The 21,884-nt window shown below is 48.9% G+C and overlaps 1 protein-coding gene across 1 annotated transcript in view; it reads left to right on the plus strand.

Moving 5' to 3' along the window:
* The first annotated feature begins 393 nt into the window (after nt 1–393).
* Nucleotides 394–21,884, plus strand: part of GCKR (glucokinase regulator) — a 164,259-nt gene continuing 142,768 nt past the window's right edge. Inside the window, exon 1 of the mRNA XM_086928175.1 lies at nt 394–735. Coding sequence (XP_086784301.1) covers nt 676–735 — 60 coding nt within the window. The 5' untranslated portion in view covers nt 394–675. The remainder of the gene's footprint in view (nt 736–21,884) is intronic.

Below are 21,884 nucleotides of genomic sequence, written 5' to 3' on the forward strand. Positions count from 1 at the left end.
AGTCCCAGCGAGGGGCACACCGGTGTACGTACACTAGTCCCAGCGAGGGGCACACTGGTGTACGTACACACGTCCCAGCGAGTGGTCATCCGTCCCTGGTGGCTTGGCACCGGTGCCCGGCCTTGTGACCCATAAGACACCCGGCCATGAGGCCTGGCCTTGCAGTGACGCGCAGGGCACGTGCTCCCGTCCCCAGACATGGCGGACGTGCCAGGGGTCACTGTCAGCCGGACCAGTGACGCAGGCTGGGCCTGGGCGCTGCTGGGGCAGGGGGCGCAGAGCAGCGAGGCAGGTGTTTACGCGCCCTGGCGCCTCACCGTGTGCCAGGCCGGCCATAAGCCCGGGGGCAGCGGGAGACACAGGGGGCTCGAAGGTTAACAACACGGATTAATCATTAGCGGGAGAATGTGATAAAGTTTGGAGCCACGAGGCCTCTGTGGAGGCCAGAGCGGCTGGAGGGGCTTCAGGGCGCACGGCGAGGGTGGAGGCTGCAGGGAGAGCTGGGGCAAGGAGCAGAGACACCAGCGCGCAGCGCCTAGAAGCTGGGAGTTGAAGAGACAGACCCCCATGACAAGGGCCGAGACAGCAGCCAGGAACCTCTGACCCCGAGAGGAGGGACCCCAGCGAGCGGGCCGGTTCACACCCGCCTCGAGCCACCCCTGCCCCAGGGGAGCCATGAGGAGGACACGGAGGTACAAGCACGTCATCGACACCCCGGACCCGGGCAAGTGGGAGGTAAGTGGAAGCTGAACCCCAGGTGACCCCCGCTGATCTGCTGGGAGGGGGTCCTGGTGCCCAAGTCTGACGCAAACTGTGGCCCTTAAGAAGGATGCATCAGTTACTATCAGGATGCCAAGTGTAGCGCCCAGGAAGACTAGACAACCCCTCGGTGACAAGAAGGACGAGTCTACACTGAGATGCAGGGGCTCAACTAGACCCAACCTCGCGGGGGTGGAGGGCTAAGACTCCCCAAAAATGAGGCGGGAAAAGCATTTCAAGCAATGCAGGCAGAGATATCTTGGATGGAAATAAGAGGCAAAGAAGTGACCGGCTGCAATTTAAACGCACTGTACACATTCTGTCTGATTATGAGTGACAGACTGGAGTCCAGATTTACCCCCAGAATCCTCACTTTGGCTCAGTTGTTTGGCGTCGGGCAGGTTGCTGGGGCCAGATTGTTGATGGTGGTGTTTGATCCATGTACCACCTATGAATATTTTGAATTGTGACGTGTTATATTGCTGCGGTTGGTATTGTGCATTATTTGACCATTTGAGGCACTGTCCAGTTAAGCTTGAGTCTGTCTGATCTGTGTATTGCCTGCATAACAGTAACACTTGAGGTTGATGGGGGGATGGGGGGGGGGGAGGTCCTGCAGAGAGCTTGGGTACATTTTTAAGAGGCGGGAAAGCTCTTCGGGACATTAGTTGTGGGTTAATGGAGCTGGCCAGAAGGGAGGAGTGAGGTGATGTGTCTGATAGAAAGGATGCCCTCTGCTCCAGTTCTGCGCCCTGCCCTCTGATGCTGTCGAGTCTCTGTAGATGCCTCGGATGATGAACAGTGTCAAAGGCAAGGGAGGGTTCACCCATAGGTGCGCCGGTACTCCAGTTTTAATCCATTGTGGTTTTAAAATCAACCAAAGTGGAAATCACCGCTGCGTCTGTGCCACAGCCAGCCCAGAATCTTTTTGGCAGTCTTGTCGGAGAGTAGGATCTGCTTCTTCTAGTTACCCCCACTTTTTGCTGGTGTTTCACTGTTTTTCAACTTAAGTCTGGCTGGGGCCCTGCTATTCAGGACCCCAGCTTAGCTGCTTCCTCTCTAAAATGATTGCATGTACTTTAGGTACACTCCAGATTGGTCACTGGGTTATCTTTGTAAGTCCCTAGTATATGGTACTTAGTATATGGTAAGGGCATAGGTTTCCCAGAGGCCAGCCTAGGGCGGGCTGAAGCAGGTATTATGCCACCCCGGGAAGCCTTCCAAAATGGCACCACAGGTCTGCTACTGCAGCCTGGGTAAGGTGGTGCATGTACCCCTTACTGAGAGATGGGTTACCTATATCTACCTTTAATCACTGACACAAATAAACCTATAAGTCACTCCTATGGCAGGCCTTATCAATCCTGAAGGCAGAGTGCTTGGTTTTGTGTGAGAGGGTGCCCATGCATGAGCTGGGCCCCTCTGCAGCTTTCAGAGCCTATTCCCCAGAGACGCAACTAGAGCCAAATTTCGGGGGGGGGGGGGCTGAACCTTTCATCAGTAGGCAGCGTGGGGCTGCAGGGGCTCTTAGAAGGGGTGAAACAACTGCAAGGCCTAATTAACATTTAAATGGTCTTGTAACGACCTGTGAAACGTTCGGGTGCGGCTCTGTGTGTGCCCGGGAACTGTCTCATCCCGGGCTGCCACACACGACGGGGGGAGGGGGGGGGGGGGCTGAAGCCCGGTGAATTCAATGGGTGTTGCGCGCCCGCTATTCCCTGAGGCTGTTCTGTGATGCAGCCAGACCATATACTCTTAAGTGCATTATAACCTCGAGGTAAATGCAAACTTTGGAATGGCTGCATTGAAACATGTTGTGTTTGGTGTCAAACACTTTGGAATCCTACCCTCCAACCGCAAGTCCTGGCAGCGGGGGTAGAATTCCACCCTTCTAGAGGGAGTAGACATGTACACACTTACCTGACAGGGTCAGACTGATTTGCATATAGCCATGTCTGAACTGGGGTGGCAGAGTGGGCTAAAGAACGGTGATGGATTAAACCCAGATCTTTTGACTGGGTGTGAGTGTTTGATTGACTCAGATGCACCGTCCATCACCACCCCCTTTTGTACCGCTTTTGGCCGCCATAAGTGTGGCAGGGTATACTCAGACGTGAGTCCCTTGCTCACTTTGCCACTGGATTCAAGCAAGCCGGGCTGAAGACGGCTGGAATGCCAGAAACCGGTCCTCGGAAGCTTGTTTCTGGTCCAGGGAAGACATGGCTTGCAAGTTCGGGCTGGACTGTTCCCATGAGGCACAGGGTCAGACTGATTTGCATATAGCCATGTCTGAACTGGGGTGGCAGAGTGGGCTAAAGAACGGTGATGGATTAAACCCAGATCTTTTGACTGGGTGTGAGTGTTTGATTGACTCAGATGCTCAGTCAATCACCACCCCCTTTTGTACCGTTTAAAAGAGCCCCAGCATCACAAAATGGATGCTGCAGCCACAGACACAAGTCTGACCTCCTTCTGCTGGACGAAACTCCAACAGGGGAGGCCGGGACAATATATTTCCTGTCACAGGGAGGTATAACCACCTCCCCGACAGGCTTTAGTGTATTGGGGCTGTGTGGGTGCATTCAGAGAATGCTTTTCAGACAGTGCTGGGGGCACACTTGGTGTCCCTGTGCATACCCCAGTTCAAAACGCTTGCAGCTCTCGCGTGAAACTGGACAAAGGGAAAGAGGTGTAACCACCCCTCTCCCCAGAACCTCTCATTGGTGGGCCCCAGAGTATGTCCAACCCCCTAACTTAGTATGAGTATGGGACACCAGTCCTTAGGACTTCAGCTTACACATGGACGAAACTCTGCAACATATATACTGGAATTTAGAAATTCTACAAGACTAGAAGACGGAAGAATCTTCCTTGGGGTCAAGGAGTCACTCCCCTGTTCAAGCACCAAAAAGCATCTTGCCAGTGTGAATTTCTGAGGCTCCTGCCGGACTCTGAAGTATTTGCGCCTCAGGACACGGACTTCCAGACTTCTCAGAGGCCAACACGAGATCCCAGTAAAGCTGAGACCCGCAGTCCTCATGAGTGACATGGGACCGTAACTCCTGCTAGTGCATCGACTTCCTGAGCTTTCCCGAAGTTGTGCATTGGGCTACTTGTAGTCCAAGGACCGAGCACCATCTGCACAGAAGATTGTGGGCCTACACTCCACGAGTGTTCCGTGAGCCCGCTTCTAGCATTTCTGTTCGAGGCCCCTTCGCGATCCCTGGTCCGTGAACTGGGGGGTCCCGTCTAAAGTAACTCTTCTTTCCTTTGGCCTTCCCTGGTTTCTCCAGACGTGCCCTGACTCCCTACCATGAGGTGAGTCCCTCAGACCTTGCTGGTCTGCTCCGAAGCTAATCTTTGCTTTCTGCGTGGATTGCTGTTGCCAAGGCTGGTTGGGTCCAATCCGGAAACAGACACCGCAGCTCTCGACATCCTTCGTGGGACATCTCAAATCCAGCTCCTGGTCATCGTCAACACCTCCTGGTCCTCGTGGCTGATGAGTCAAGCTTCACCTTCTTCACCTGAAATCGCCTGACATCAGTGGGCATCCGCTCATCGCCTTCCTGGTCACTGGCAAGTGACCCAGACTCTGTGCCCTCTGCTTTAAGGTTCTTCACATCTCCGATCCACCCTTGGATCCACTTGGACACTTTCCACTTGGACGCCAGCAGCACTTTGCAGCCGCTCTCCATTGAAATCGACAACAAAACCCGACACGAAAAGACACCTATGCACCCGGCTTCCCTGGGTGAGGTAACTCGAGTACTGCCATGCTCCCCTGGGTGCTGACTCTAGAACCCCCTAGTTCTAAAGGGGTTTGCTCCAAGTCCTCTTCAAAGTGTTCTTAATCTTTAAAATTCCAACTGCGACTTTCTTCATAGAAGTTAATGGTGATTCGCGGCTGTGTTTAGACACTGCACGCGTCCCCTGTGGGTCCCCTGTGTCACCACCCTGGGTGGTTCCTGGTAGCCCCAGCGGGTCTAAAGGCTCTAAACTTTGAATCTGTCAGTCGTGGTTCTTATACCACTTTCTTAATATATGGTTTGTTATGCCACTAGGGATCAAGATATTTTGCGCTAATTTACTGTGTGCTAAATATGTTTACTGAATGTACTTTTGCCTATAGCCTCATAAAGAGACTAGAGAGATGTGTTTAGAATAAATACATATATTTTATATATATACCTGGTGTGGTTCTACTTTCATTTGGTCATTCACGAGATTATAGACTGGTAAAACAAGCTGCTTTGCATTCCTTCAAGACTTAGCCTGAAGGCTGCTCTCCACAGCTACCACTAGGATAGCTTTCTATATAGGTTGTGTTTAAACCAACCATCAATAAGGGTTGTTTGGACTGGTACAAGGTGCCCACTGGAATATTGGACAGCATATGCCAGGCCAACTTCTCGCATGTCTGAAAGTAGTTTTTCTTTGATCAACACTCCTTTTGACTAAAATGGCCAGAGCTTAAATGGATTTCTTGGCTCAAGGTGTTTTTGTTTTTGGGAGGGTTTTACGTAAGACATTTAGTGTTCCTTTGGGAAAAATACCAATATTCAAGGAGTTGTTAACTATGCTGCACAGATACTCATGAGGACCTGGGTCTGCTGGTGGTGCTGTTGGCCCACAAGCATCTGAAACCTTGAGGACGCCTTCTGTGGTTCGAAGGTTAAAGGCGAGTGACTGTAAATGGTTTTGTGTTTTGTTATCTGATGCACTGCACTGCTGGAATTGTGGTTGAGCAGTGGGAAGGGATGCAGGAAGAGTGAAATTGGTGGGTAATGCAGGTGGGTCCAGCAAGGGTCTGTGACGAGCAGGCCTTCTGCTGGTTTGCCAAGGAGTCAGGAAGACGTAAGGTACTACCAATTCAGGTAATGGGGCTGGCGGAACCTTTATTCTCTGAACTCCTCTAGCGGGGCTGTAGTTTGTCACCTTGAGGCGTCTGATCAGAGCCGCAGACCCCTCAACAGCTCTCCCTATTCAAATCTTCTGTCACGTGTTAAGGGTTCTTGCCACTCTCAGCTCTTCAGGCTGAAGGTCAACTCCCCAGGCCATACAGCAGGTCTCCCTTGAGCAAGGCAGATATCGGGTCTGTGGCTTGTTAGCTTTATTGGCTCCGGTAATCTTTCCTCGCTGTCACCTTGTGGGTCTTCAGAATAAGAATATAATGAAACATCCAAGCTCACAATTTACAGGGGGAGCAGCAGCTATTCCCGCGTGTGTGTGTGTGCTGTCTAGACATGGGCAGTGATTGGAAATAATATATATTTAGATCATTGATTATACAGTGAGACACAATATATACTTGTTTAATATCCACAAAATAGTGGATTTACTGATGTCAACTAAATATGTACGCAGTGAAAGGACCATAAAATAAGTTATATTAATTTAGGAACACCATCATTTTGCCTGAACATGTTGTTGAACCGGATATGTTCCATTTGAGGTGTGCAGTTATGTTGCCTTGTTCTGAGGGCCCAGCTGCAACTATCTCTTATCCTGTTTTTAGGTCTCGCTGAGCCAGCACATGCGCTGCCCTGCAAGACATTTTGTAGGTGGGTTTTAACAGTGCTGCTACCCCACGATTTGACAGGCCTAGCGCTTGCGTTGAGGCGCGCAGCCGCCATCTGTTTTTCACGGGTCAATATAATCGCGGCACATGCGCTTCACTTTTAATGTTAAAAGTAAAGCATGGGTGCCGCGATTATAGCAAAAGTAAAGAAATAGATGTTTTCTATTTCTTTACTTTTGCAATAATCGCGGTACCTGCACGTTAAGCGTTGCGATTATAGCAAAAGTAAACCGGGTTAGTTGAAGTAGTTGAAGTATGAACTATATTGCGGTCATTATTTTCGGTCTCCCCCATGTTATTTTCCCCTCTGTTTATTCTTGTGTTTTCAAATAATGTAGCTTTCTTCCATATCCTCTTTTATCGCATTCATAATACACCGTCCGTTACTCTATACACGAGCGCATTCACTCTCAGTGTATGTTGAGAGGAAGGCCCATGTCACACACCGTGGCCGCTGAATTGCTTTGCCGAATTTCTTTGTCGTAACAAGTACTCGTCCTCATTGCAGGGTTATGCGGTTTCTTAGCAACGTTCAGCTGCATTCTGGTAACAGACAATGTGCACCTGCATTTATTCTTGGTGCTTTCTCTGTTTAGCTGATGAATTAACTGGTTGCAAGTAGTGTATGTGTTTTTACCCACCTAGCAAGCGTATTCAGGTGTTTCAACAATTGCTGTTCAACCTTGACAGCGTGTTTTAATTATTTTCGAGCGATCCTGTAATTTCCCTAGGACACCGAGAGCCCAAGCAGCAGAAATGCACAGCACTACGCAAGACAGTGTTCCTCTCCCCAAAGCCCTGATATTGTATGTTCTCTTGAATTCCTGATCTCCATTCGGGTGGGGTGTTCAGGGCGGTTAGGTCTAATTGTTATATCTTACACGGACTAATGCATAGGATCCCCCGCCAACAACCACACATAGCGCTCGGAGCTGCTGTGTCTGGTGCATTCTAATATATTAATGTGAATACCCATCCCCTATCTGCATATGGCAGGAACATATAGCACCATGAACTCTTCTCCAACATGTTCTTGTAAGGGTCTCACTGTGTACCATAGCGTAAACACACGCTACGGGAACCGGAGCAGCAGAGTAAATAGACCCATCAGCAACAACCTTTTTAAACCATTATGAAAACAGCACATGCCCCAATCTAGACCATGATATGACCACAGCTGCCAGCAGGTATGTTCAATTGCACAGCTCTCAATACCAAGTGGCACTGTACCAGGATAATGTGCTGCATGGCTAACACTTAGGTCACAAAGGCGAAACCTATTAGCTTTGCCAATGCTTGTTGTATTTTGGCCCTAGATTCACACTAATATAACGTGCATAGAGTCCTACCCTTGTCCCTGACCTGAGTGAGGTCTTGCACTGTCCTGAAACCTGGAGGGGTGCACCAAGCATACCATTATTTTGCTGACAGTGGATTACTGCTCCATCTTGGGCTTCACAGGTGCAATCGTAGTGATTGCATACCCTTTTTTGAGAATCTGCAGACGTGACCTTCTATCTCTGATGCTGCGGCTCCTCTTGTGCAAAATTTTGCTTCAATGTGTAAACCAGAACTTAGTGCTAACATCCCAGGTGCATTTTGTGAGCTTGTGGCATATATAGTTCATGAAGAATGTGCGTAAGTGCCCCATAGTAACGGAGGCCCGTGGGTCCCATTTTGGAAGCCCCTAGCATGCTCCTGTGTACAGTTTGGTGTAAGATTGTTTTCCCAGATATTGGGAGTGGAAGTTGGAGGGAGGAGACCAGTCTCCTTTAGAAATTTACATAAACACTTCATCTAAGAGGAGCAGCTCGTCTCTGTTGTTCAGGGCAAACTCTTAGGCGAGGCCAGCCTTTTGTCTTCATCCTGATCACTGTTCAGTGTGACTAGTGATAAGCCAGTTGCAGAAAGCTCATGACTCCTTGTGCCTCTGTTGTGGGTACTTCTGGTTGGGACACTACATTGCTGTGAGGAGCATCACTCTACCAAACGGCTGTATCTGGAGAGCAGCCTAGAGAGGAAACTTGAAAGAAGAACCTTCCCTAACCTGTTCTGAGATAGGTAGTGTGGATTCTCTGACTCCAATCTGCTTTAACTGTATAAAAGTGAGAGCTCTTACATCCTTGTAGCTCCAGATCAAGTCCCATTACCAAGGATCGCTGTGCAAACAGAGCAGGTGTTTTGTGACAGCCAACTTTCTCGAGGAGAGGGTACTTACCTGGAGTCTGTCCTTGTTAGAAGAGCTGACCTGAGGACATTCTGTCTGCTGAGAGAGGGAAAGAACCTGTCAAGCCTGCAGGAGGTATGACTGTCCAGGGAGTGTCGGTAATAGACCTACTCTAGTGTGTAAGGTCTACTAGGAGCAAAAAGATTGAAGTGAGCAATCTGCTAATTTGAATAGTGTGAGTGTAGTCTCTCCATAAATGCGGGTCCAAGAGAGAATCACGCGCTGGCAGCCATTCTCACCTTATGCAATAGGAACACTCGCGGGTACCATTGCTGCTTAAATTAAGAGCTGCACCTTGCTCATGGTGCACATGGCCACCAAAACCCAGAGCTGTACCTGTGGTGAAAGTCACCACTCACGCCAAGACCTGTGCCCATGGAAGTCACCACATTTGCGAACTGCATCCAGTGACCGCCATTGTGCTGCGGTGATATTGGTGTGCATGGTGGCCCATTTACTGCTCAGCGCTGAGTGACCAGGAAGCTGGTCCGATGTCTGACATGAGGCCACACCAACACCTAGTACCTTCATTCACCAAAAGACTCATGGCTGCATCTCCGGGTGCCCCATCCTGCAGCCGCCTACACAGCTCAAGGACTACTCCTTCAACCATGGTGTCTCATCCTAGAAGCGGGCAAGATTGGAGACGCGTGATGCCAAAAAACCTAGAGGCCCCCGTTATGGTGAGACTGTATGTAGTTGCTTACTAGTGCTGCCACTGAAATTCAAGGGCTGAAGGGGTTGGGCATGGCCCAGTTTGTGAAGCCATAGTAGGACAGACTGTGGGAGATCTGAGGTGGCAGACTACCCCTGCCCCGCGGCTGTGGCCCATAAGCTCCTGCTTGCCCGTAGCCCTCTGCTAGTAAGGATATGTATTCAGAGTGACCATCTCTGCTCTGTCTGCCACCTAAGTCCAGATAGTCACAGTCATTCAATAATACTAAATGTTCTAAGGGAGTCAGCTTCACAATGGGTGCAGGTATGAATGGCACACTACAAACATTAAAGGAAAAGACTACTTTTATCAAAAGCTCTTCACTTTTTTAGCTAATCTTCAGCACTACAGAACACACATATCATAACTGTAAGTGTTATTCTTGAAGTGTTAATGTAGTTAAGTTAATGTATATTGGAATATTGTGATTATTAAGCTCTTTATTGGTTGTGTTTCAGGAGTTCTGTGATATACTTTTTAGCTCTGGCTGGACAGTTCAGCTGTCGTCATATCTTGTTTGATCACCAGAAAACAGAGCTCTAAGGAGCCCAATGAGAGGAGCATTGGCTGCACCCACATGTTCACCTTTAGTACTGCATTTGATTGGGCAGAACTTGTGTGGTTCTGCTGAGAAAGAGTGCCTGTGCTCCTATTGACTCCTGAGTAGTGTTTCCTCACCTAACATGGCTGCCCAATTAAAGCCCAATGACACGGTTGTGTACTCGAAGGAAGACACCTGCACACTGATGTGATAGCACTTGCTAAGAATATTGCTCTGTGAGCCAGCAGCTGTATCACCGGTAGAAGTATCTGGGTATGGAGGTTCCCAGTATGGGCTTTTGCCTCACCCAAAGTGGCTGCTACATTCAGCAGTGGCATATGAGCTGCAAAACCCTCCTGGCACTCCATAAGTGCTGATAAAAGCAGCCTTAACCTTTGTGCCCGCGTCGTAACAGCCTCATGCCAGTCTGTCTTACCACACCAACCTAAAACCACAGTTCACTCTCCCCAGCTTCACCGGCCCCCCCTCAGTCTGGTCCCATCTCCTAGATGAACTGCGGCCTCAGCACCCTCTGCCCTCCTGTACCAGCCCCAGCAGAGGGCCATCGCTGTGCATGCCGACGGAGCCCAGATGCTCATCTACATCACTGCTTCAGAAGCAAAAAAGCAGCACTTCTGCCGTGGATGCCCCCCCCTTCCTTCACAGTGGTGGTTATGAAAGTCAATGGGGCTCAGTGTGGGGCCAACAAGCGCCTCTCGAGCTTCTGCTTTCTTCTCCTACCTGCATTACATCCTTGGCCAGCAGTCTCTTTTCAATCCCCACAACTGCTCAGACCCACAGTGCTTCAACACAACTGTTGTGCTGCTCCCCCTTGCCTGCAGCCTTCATCTGCTTTCACCTGTTCATTTTGGCCTAAGACAGTGAGTGGTGCGATTGTAGAGTGAGCAGTGTGAGTGCAGGATGAAATGTGTGCCTGTGAAAGTGCAGGGTGAGAGGGGGGAGTGCCGGATGAAAGGTGTGCCTGTCTAAATGCAGGGTGATATGGGTGAGATGGGTGAGTGCTGTGTGAAAGGTGTGCCCATGTGAGATCGGGGTCCCAGTTTGCTCTTGTGTGTGGTCGGGAAGATTGTAAGTTGAGCTGTGTGAGTATTGCGTGGCCGGAGTGCCCGTTGAATGCGGGGTGAGTCGTGAACTGGTGTGAGTGTAGGGTGATGCGTGTTAGCTGTGTCCATGCAGTGTGATGTTTCTGTATGAGAAACATCTTGAACTGTGCTCCTTTGTGGGAATCTACCTGGGTGCTGGACTGTGTGCTGCTCAGATAAAGTATGGCGGGACGGGATTTGAGGAATAAAACCATGGCTGCTAGGGGCAAGAGTACAGGTACCCTGGATAACTTTATAACAAGGGCGAACTCTGTGATCAACCTAGAGATAATCTTGATGGAGCGGCGTGTATTGCAAGATTTAGCCATGGCGAAACGCTCCTCCATGGGCGAATTTGCTAATGCTCGCACTCCAGACCGCGAACAGTTACCGGGAGTAACGTTAGTCACGGCTGTCACCCACACCCCGCCGGCGCTCCTTGTGGAGGAACATCCCTTGTCATCTTCCCCTCAGCAACCTTTGAACACTTCTCTAGCTTTGGATACTTCTGGGTCCGTGGATATTTTAGACTTGGCCGACCTCCCTGAAAAATCTCCTACCTATGTGCGGGGTCGTAGTAAGAAGGGGGTGTGAGAAGTTGGCCTGATATATAGTGCTCACTATTCTAGTGATCACTGTGTATCATACCAAACGACCCTTATTGATGATTGGTTGTAAGTCAACCTTATAGACCAGCTATCCTAGTAGCGTGGACAAAAGCAGTCTTCAGGCTAAACTCTAGAGGGCGTGTTAAGCCAGCTGTTTTACCGTCACATATACCCCTTGAACACCAAGTGAAAGGACACCACACAAGTTGTTATGAAAAATAAAGGATATTTATTTATAACAAGTCTACCCTGATCTCTTTATGAGTCAGGGAGCTAAGCACAATACAAAACTCTTACGAAAATACTTCAAGTTGCACAATTTACACAAATGCCCGAGGGGCACGAAAAACCATATACACTAAAAAGTGGAATGCAAAATACTATCAGGTAAATAACAAGATCCAGAGGCTTCAGGATCGCTAAGACTACACTACTGAACCCTAAGGTTAGGAGCAGGAGGCCTAGGGAGATCGGGTGCAGAGTGTGCACTCTCACGCGGGATGGGGGACAAAGTCTATGGAGGCTAGTATTTCTAAAGTCACTGTTCTCGGACGAATCCGACTAGGTAGACTTAAAAACGAAAAAGGATCTGGACACTTGGATAGTGAACCTGCGTTGGAGCACCGAAATGCTCGGGTTACCTAGCCCAGGGGCTGCGGCTGCATAGGGTTCAAAAGACGTCGGGAATCCTCGTTGTAGTCTATGGAGCCTGAAAGAAGAAGTTGCTGGCAGGTGACCAGTGAAGATGTTAGGAGTGATCCAAGCCTGGATGGGTGATGGAGACGACCTGAAAGCAGAGGGGACTCAGTTCTTAATCATTAGCCAGTGATTGTGTGGGCACCAGGATGGCACCGGATGAGGTCACCGCGATCAGGTGAGTGGGCGACGCTGGACTCTGCAGTCACACTGGCAAGGAGGCGTTGTCGGCCACCAGGCTGGAGGTGCGAGCTGTCCCACGCAGGTGTCTGCTGTCGGCGATGCTGGACCCAAGAAGGGGGCAACAAACCTTGGCAAAGGCAAGCCCATGCGGTGGAGTCAAGATGGCGTCTGGAGTGGACCAGGAGGGTCCGGGGTGCTCCTCTTTTGGAAGGGAGCAAGGGCCAGTCTGGAGCAACCAGACCAGCGGTGAAATCGTCGTGGTACGTCGTCAGGAGGGCCACTAGCCAGCGGGCAAGTGACCGGACAACGCGGTGAGCAGCAAAAAGCAGCAGGGCCCCACGCAGATCTCGTGGATGCTGGGGGGCTGGACTTCGGTGCTGGAGCTGCTCAGGGTTAGGGCTTCTCAAACCCCAGTGCACTTCACTCGAGGATCCCTCGGCGGTCGTGCTGGTTAAGCGTCGTGCAGTTTCAGAAGATGGCCGGTCCCTCAGGTCTCGTCACACCCACGAATCTCAGCTGGGCTGATGATGCAGGTAGATGTCAGAGATGTTAGGGAATCTGGGTCTCATCGAGCTGGGCAGTCTTGATCCGGAGGATGGACGTGCAGCAAACCGCGATGCTTAGATGGTGCCTGCGGGTGCAGGTTGGCTACTCCTTAGCCACAAGGGAGAGTCTTCAAAGAAAGCCAAGAGTTCCTTTCGTGGAAAGTAGTTCAAGATTCAAGATTACCTAATTTGGGAAGGGGGCCTGCTCCTACCTTTTATCCTAAGAAAAGGGGCTGGCACGCGACTAGGTCCTGCCCATGGGTGGGACCAGGAGGGGGGTGGTTACACCCCTCTCCCTTGTCCGGACTTTCCCCAGCTCAGGGGCTGGGGTGCCCCTGGAACTGGTTTGAGTCGGCATATGCACAGTGAGCCCCGGGTGCCACTTGCAGTCACCTTCCTCTCAGCCCTGCCTACCTGGGATACACAAAGCCCTGTCTGGGATGGTGCTAGCACCGCCCCTGACAGAAAACCCTTTGTCCGAGCTCTCCTCGCTGGAACGACTCCCAGCAGCAGGAGGTCAGACTTGTGTCTGTGATGGCAGCATCCATTTTGTGATGCTGAGGCTCGAGTTAACTTTAACCGGGGTTCACAGTTACATACATGTCGTGTCCCTCTAGAAGGGTGGAATGCTAACCCAGTCGCCAGAATTGGTGAGGAGTTAGTATTCCAATTCGTATGACACCTTACTCGACATGTTTTGATAAAGCGATACCAAAGTTAGCAAATAACCGCGAGGATTATAATGCACTTAAGAGTATATGGTACGCGTTATCATGGAACAGCTATTAGGACTTGGTTCTGCAAGCTGCAAACGGGCTCAGCTCATGCCAGAGCACCATCTCACATAATTCCAAGCACTCTGCCTTCAGGATTGTTAAGGCCTGCCATAGGAGTGACTGATAGGAATATATGTTTCCATTTCTAGGGTTAGATATAGGGATACTATATCTAAAGCAAAGGGTGATTACACCACCTTGCCCCAGCTGTCGTGCACCCAGTTGTGTCAGATTTGGGTGGCCAGCCAGGGGTGGCATAATACATGCTGCAGCCCCTGGTAGGCCCTGGGTACACCTATGCCCTGGATACCTAAAGTATGCTGTACAGGGACTGATAAGGTGGCCCAGTACCAATCGGTAAATGCACCTAAGGTACATGCTTGTCAATTTAGAGAGAACAGCTAGGCTGTGGGTCTGATTAGCAGGCCCACAGCCAGGGAAAGTCGTAAACCAGTGAAGCAAAAAGCAAAAATCGGGGGTGACCATAGGATTGCAGACCCCACTCTCCTACAGGGGGCCACCTCGAAAAGGAAGTGTACAGTGGCATCTCTGGCCGGCAGAAGGAAATCAAAGCGAGCTAAACCTGTGTCTGATAGTTATATTACCCGTGGACAGCGGGGGCTGTGCCGCGGCTGTCCCGACTGTTCAGGGAGTTGACTTACCAAATCAACCAGATGCGGAGCAATGTTTTCGGGCTGCGGACCAGCTTGTTGTGGGCACCAAGGTGGCTGATGACTGTGTAATAACTAAAATAGGAGATTTACTCAAAACTCTACTTGGACTTTTAGAAGTTAGGCTAGGGCGCATTGAGCAGAAGCTTACCCAAATTGAACAGGCCACAAGGGGGTCTCTGTCAAAAAGTAAAGCTAAGATACCAGATCAGAGAAATGTAGCAGCAAGCACCAGCTGCTTGGGGGTTTCGGTGCATAATTCGCCCACGTCAACTGAGACTGGTAATGTTAGCAATACTAATAATGTACCCTTGGTTCAAATCTCAGTGCCCAGCGCCAATACTCATGCAAACCCAAGTAAATGTAGTCCCTCTGGGGTGGTTAACCAAATGGAGAATGGGCAGTCCTTATCATTGGAAGCACCTAGAGCACTTAGGGCGCTTCCAAATATTGATCTACCTTCGAAATCCAGTCCGTACCTGGTGGTTCTGACTGGTATTCCTGAGCTAAACAACACGGAAAAGGAATCATATCAGTCCCTAAAAAATAAAGTCTCTCACTGGTTAAATACAAATAGACCCCTGCCCTCCCTTGTTACTAGTGAACTAATTATGGTGCGTAGGGCCCCATGGGTGGGACGTAGCCCTAAGACTATTGCAGGAGACTGCGTCCTGGTCAATTTCAGAGATCCACATACTGTGGAGCATATTTGTAACTGGAGTAATAACAGCACTAGTTTAACAATCCAGCCCTATCCTTTATCATTTTTCTATCCACCAGCTAATTATCAAGAAAGGACAGGTGGATGGTCCCTAGTGAGAAACCATCGGGGGTCCAGACCAGAAAGGGCTAGGTACGATCAGATGTTTGGGCAGAGCTACCCAGCGCTGCAGAATAGGTTCACTGGTTTAGATGCAGTAGATTGACTGCACTGCATTGGGAAGGGCGAAGAAAAGGTGATTCCATCCGGCAATGAAGCGGGAGAAGGTGGGGCCATAGAGATGGTGCAGAATGGTTCCTTTAGTGCTCAGATCGACCCTAATGTAGACACTGTAGGACCTGTCCAGGTACGGGATCTGGAGGATCAGGCTAGACCAGCCTCTCCAGAAGGGGTGCTCTCCACCGAGTCAAATCATAAAGAGGGAGCACATAAGGGGATTATGGTCACTCAAGTCCTAAAGAGGATGACCTTACTATCTTGGAATGTTGCGGGTTTAGCAAATAAAATTAACTGCCTAGAGTGGGGTTCCCTTGTGGATAACCATGACATCAAAATTTCTTATATGTTTGAGGACTTTATGGACATTGTGTTTCCTATTAGTGCAAGAAAACTTTTTATTCAGTGGAGGTATGGTACCCTGCCCATAAACGTTTTTACAAGTAAATGGTCTGCTACAGAGGATAAATTATGCCCAGGTTGCAGCGGGAGTTCTGAGGAGAATGAAATGCATGTGCTTTTCTTCTGCCCCGCTTATAGCAGACCTAGGAAGTATTGGCTGGCACCACTCTGTAGAAACCTTGGTTTTAAAAATTATCTTTTTCTTTCATTTATTTTGAAGGTTTTATATAGTGCAAACAAGACCCTTGCGGGTATCTGAGCACTTTACAGGGTAAATATAAGAAACAAAACCGGCATAGAGTAATAAAATTATGTCCAGAGCAAATCAAGACGAGATTCATCCACACGTACACACATCCATTCACTCACCACAGGCATACACATATACCAAGTAAAGAAAATTGACTTTGATCCATACATCCTTGAACAGATGCCCATCAATCCACAGGCGTTTTCCTTTCACATGTATTCTCCATCCACAGATATTTTCCACTCATCAGTTCATCCTTTTATCGACACCGATTCTTCATTCATCAAACATAAATTCACTAGTCATTCAGTCTCCCACCTACCGAAATGTCCACCAACTCACTCCACAACCCACTTCTGCATCCATTCACTCATGCATCATTACAGCCATTCACCCCTAAAATGGCGTATGTATTTGCATTTGTGCACCCCCTGGGGCATGTCTGTGCTGAAATAACAGATGTTTATCCTCAACCATTGATACTCAAACATTTCCTTCCTCAACCATCCTTGCATTCCCCAAACCACTCAACCACATGAAACACATGCATCAAATAGGCAAAGACGTCTGCACTGCTGCTGCAGACGGTGCTGTGCCTGTTACACCAGAGAGGACGCCTCACGGATAATTCCTGAGCTTTACCTGTTCTGTGGTGGCTCCCACTGCTGTCACCATGCCAAACCTGCTCTGTGAAGGAGAGAAGCTTGGTACCCGTTCCATCAGTGCTTTAAATGGCAAAAAATAAGTGCAGGTACTCTTAAAACGAGCTATGAGTGTAGCAAGTGGGCGGGGCTAGGGCCGGGGCTAAAGACAAGACATATAAGGCACTCCTACTATGTGGACAAAAACTTATATATTCTTGATTGCGCACTCCAGCAACAAGCAGTAGACAAGGAAAAAGGGATAACCAATCCAAAATTCTGTTTCATGGGTCCAAACAGGCCCTTTAGCTGTTCAGCAGTGCCCATCACCGATAGGGCTTCCGGGATGATAGACAATCACACAGTACCAAAAGACTTGATTTCTTAAATTGAGTATGCTCTTAGTGTTGTTTAATACCTGTATGTTTGCAGTCTCATTACTGTATTTAAGAGGGTACCCAGGTTGGCATCAGGTGTGGTCAATGCTATGTTTGCGATCTAGTATGATATTGAAGCAGGATCGGCCAGTGGTAAACCTCAAATCAACATGAGGCAATAGGGCAAACCTTAAACACCAAACACCCCAAATAAGGTAAATATCAAGAAATTAGAGCTCCAGAAATAAGGAATCCAGAGAGTTTACAGCAAATAATGCATTTTCAATGCAATAAGTCTTTCATCATTTTAGAGTTAGAGCTACTGACGTAAATTACAATGTCTTTTACTTATGCGTTTTGGTTTTTAGTGTAGTGGATGAATGTGGTGTGGGATGGAATTATGTGGTTTGTATTTGAATTGTTAGTTGTGGAATTGTGTGTGGTGGATTTTTGTAGTGGAATTATGTGGCAGGGTGTGCAGTGGAGAAGTATTATGTGAATAACAGACACTGGGACACACAGATAGTACGAGTGGCTAAACTAAAGAGAGAGAGAGAGAGAGAACGTGTGACGCATGACCTCATAAATGAGGCCCCAGGAACAGCACTCCAGAGAGAGCCAGTATTTGAGAGAGATAAGAGAGGGAGCCTGTGGCTTGTACCTTAGGGAGGAAGAGAGCATGCACTCTGCCTTAAGAGAATATACGGTGGCTGAGAGAGGTGTGATGGGCCTTAGAGAGAAAGAATAGTCAGTCTTTTGATAGAGAGAGACAACTTGCACTTTAGAGAGAGCGAGAGAGAAAAAAAGATGTGTGTGTATGTGAGAGGAAGAGAAAGAAAGAAACTGGGAGTGCGGTCTGTGCCCAATGAAGATTAGAAAGAGAGGTCAAGTGTGTATGTGTGTTAGTGTGAGGGGGAGGCAGAAACAGAGATATGTGTGTGTGTGTGAGAGAGAGGAGGAAGAGAGATAATGGAACGTGCATGTGAGATAAAAGTGTGTTTGTGCATGAAAGAGAGGGAGAGAGAGCCAGTGAGAGACCTTTAACTACGTACTTTAGGGGCAAACTGCACCTCATTGAGGGAAAGTGGTGGAGTAAACAAGTCTATTAGTCTTCCAAAAGCACTTAAATACAGCTAAACAGATCTGGCTTGTGGCAACAATGCCGGCACTTTTCGCCTAAGAATTTTGTTTCTTTTGTCATTTTATTGAGATTCAAAAGGTGTAAATAAGGGACACGTTTGCTGGCTGCATGGTCTTGTTTTTGCCTACGAGTTAAGAGTAGGGACACAAGCTTTACAAAAACAGTGGCAACTTTCCCAAAATAATTAAAAAGTAATTTGAACTTCCGAAACAAACGTGCTCACTAAAGCATACTATAGTAAGAAAGCCTCCGAACACAAGCACACAGTCACACAAAACACTCAAGTGGGATAAAGGCCATTTTACACCCATTGTCTCCCGTGGCTTTCTTAATTGCTGCTATTGCTGCTGTCGGCGGGATGCCTGGATTCAGTGTGTGCTCAAATGCGCACCATGGTGTGAATGTGATTTACAGCGCAGGGCCTGAACGGGCCCTGCTCTGTCAAACACAGCGTGGTTGTGAACACCGGACATTATGTAGATACGCCCTGCTAAATAGTTTGAAGGTGGCTCCACTTGGGCTACAGAGGCGCTTTGGCTGTCAGACAGCCTTGTTCGTCCGCGTGAGCCAAAGCAACTATGAGTCTGTCTTTGATGAGTACCGGTACTCTCCTTGGCAGCGGAGAAGTGCCGGTGCTCAGAGCGGTGAACATGAGAAGTGCCGGTACTCAGTACCGGTGAGTACCGGCCCATTTAAAGCACTGCGTTCCATGAGGAATGGAAGCCTGCACCGTTGACGCCCTGCAGCACCTGTCGCATTAGGGATGCAGTGCTGTTCTTCTTTGAAGAGGGGAAGCTCGTCAGCTGATGCATGTGATGGGCCTGTCTGTGAGAGAGGGAATCTAGCACATCTAATGCCCGGCTGTGCCTGTTCTGTGAGTGACGCTTGCACTGCTGATAGTGTGCTGCACCTTAGTGAGGGATGCAGTGAGGTTCTTCTTCTGTGAACATGGGAAGCTTGTCAGCTGATGGACAGGATGTGACGCCTGTGCAGGGGGGTGTGGCATGAGCTGACTTGCTGTCTCCAATCCTCTACCTGCCTCAGCTCGTCTCCATCCACCCTTTCTATCGGTCTCACATCACATTGTGGTGTCCCGTCACCTGCCGGAGGGCGAGGAGACAACTCCTGGGGCCATCAGTCAGCGACAAGCCATCCGGATGGTTCAGGGTGTGGTAGATCTGGAGTGCACCCAGGTCAAGCCACACTCACTCTGCACCGGGTGACAACAGGGCACTCTGCACACAGTTCTGTAACCATCATCGGCACAATACTGATCAGGGTTGGACAGGCTCAATGGGCGGCACATCCTCTCCAGGTATACCCAGGGCACAAGTCCTAAAAAAAGTAGTGGGAGGACGCTGACGTCGCGACAGGAAGTGACGTCACAAAAGGTGGCTTTCACCATCAGACTCATTGCCTGTCCTCGCTCACCTCTTAGATGCGATTGCATCAGAGAAGCAAGCGCGTGAGCAGAGTTCTGAATGGGCTCCGATCCCGCCCCAGAGAGGCCAAACAGTGAATGTGTGGTTCCATTTGCTCCAGTTATCGAGCTCCCATTAAAATAAGTTGGGGGCCACCCGCGTGTAACCCCGACTCGAGCCCTGGTTATACCGACAAATTACATCCTATTATAAATCTACTTATCCGCTGTGAAACCTTAGACTAACTCAACCTGAGACACTGAGAGAGGCATCAAAGCTTCACCATTAGGAAAGGCAGCTCCAAACTTAACAGCTTGAACTGGAGCGATGGATCATGGTACACCCCAGTGGAACGAAACAAATTGCAGTGTCTTTCACCACTCAAATCCATGCACAATCTTCATATCTTGAAAGATTTTCTAACATTTTTATAAGTTCAATTGAAATGGAGAACGAAAGTGGTCACTGGTTTCCTGATGTATAGATCACCACAGTGTACAAGGTTTTTATTGTCCCGGTAATTTCGATTTTTTTCTTTCCTGGAGTTTTTGGTGCTATCCTTACACGCTGCTAGGTATTCTTCTGCAATTTCTACTATTTCACAGTTTTCGCCTTGCCTGTGCTCCCTCGTCCTCTCTTCTTCCCGGCCTGGTCTGCTGCTGGGTCTGTGCTACCAAAGGCTGCTCTCGCTGCCCTAAGCCTGGCCTGTTCACCCTAGGCCTGGGCTGGCCGAAGCTCCCTCGTCCCTCTCTTCTTCTTCGCCTGGTCTGCTGCTGGGTCTCGGCTACCAAAGGTGGCTCTCGCAGCCCTAAGCCTCGTTTGTTGATCCTAGGCCTGGGGTTGTGCTGTCCTAAGCTCCCTCGTCCCTCTCGTCCTAGCATGATCTGCTGCCGGGCCTGGGCTACCCAAGGACCTTCTCATTACCCTAAGCCTGGCCTGTTGGTCCTAGACCTGGGCTTGTGCTGTCCTGCTCTCCTCGACCACTCTGCCCTACACTAATGTGAAGAGGAACTAGACTAGAGTGGACAATATAGTCAAGACTATCCCACTGAGGTCTTATGCTGACTGGCCTTACATTTCTAAAGAAAGAAAAATTAATGCCCCTAACCCTGTCCATTAACACTATCCAGTGGCCCCAGCCCGCCCTAACCTTTTTTGGTCTCTTCAACAATAGCGGCAGCTCCTTTCTTCTGCGCAGCTCAACCAACTTAATCTAAATGTCCTATTTCTGTGCTTACAGCTGCTGCGGACGTGTCCTCCAACTGGTGCTGGGGGGGATTAGTGTCCCTGCTGTTTGAGGCTTCCGTTTCCGCTTCCTGCTGCAGCAGTCACGATGCCTACTTCAGTTGCCTGCATCTGACGGAATCCCCAGCAGGTCACTCTTTTAGGGTAAATTTCATGGACTGCCCGTTATTTGGGCCCCTTGTCCGTTGTCCGTGAGCATTTCTTTCACGGACGCCTTTTGTCCGTAATGTTTTTTTTTTTTTTTTTTTTTAATTTGATGGCAGCAGGCTGTGCCAACTCGCAGTTCTCTGAGGCAGCAGCGCGCGCTCAGTCTTTGTACGGGCCCATTGTCATTCTGATCTGGCTGATTATCACCTAAAGAAGGACAATGGGCGAAAGGTGTAGGGAAGCACAGGGTCGGAGAGGGGGGTTGTGGGGAGGGTGTCAGAAAGTGTTTCATGGCCCTTCCTTCGATCTGTGACTCAGATCAGCACAGGGCAGGATAAAAACAAGTAAATAAGGCTAGAATAATCACTGTAAAGCAGCTTGAGTGTGTGGGAGGGGGGGGGGGGGGGGGGGGGGTGCAGAGGGGCAGGGGCAATCCGAAGTAGCCAAAAGCAGTGACAGGAAGAAAATTATGATAATGGTAAATAAAAAAAAAAAGCACTAGGCAAATAGAGGGAGAAAGCGAAGGAAGCATAGAATGCAAATACTGAAAGAACGCTGGAAAGAAAGAGAAAGATTTAGATTTAACAATGGAAGGAAGGACAAGAGGATGATCAGATGGAAAAATGGAACACAAATGAATGTTAATGTGGAAAATGGAAATATGAAAAGAAAATGAAATATGAATTTAACGAATAGAGAGAGACTGGGACTAAATGAAAGGGTGCACAGACAGAAAGATAGAAAGAAAATAAATGAAGGATGTAAAGAAGAAAGTTAATGACAAAGGTGGATAGAAAGAAGGACATAAGGAAAGAAAGAAAACTTAAAGACTGAAAGAATAAAAGACAAACGTCAATATTGGTAAATGCACTTTTTGACCAAGTTTCTTTCCTGCTGTAAAAAGCAAATTTTTGCATTATT

Source organism: Lissotriton vulgaris, chromosome 6 (assembly GCF_964263255.1).
Source record: "Lissotriton vulgaris chromosome 6, aLisVul1.2, whole genome shotgun sequence".
NCBI lineage: Eukaryota > Metazoa > Chordata > Amphibia > Caudata > Salamandridae > Lissotriton > Lissotriton vulgaris.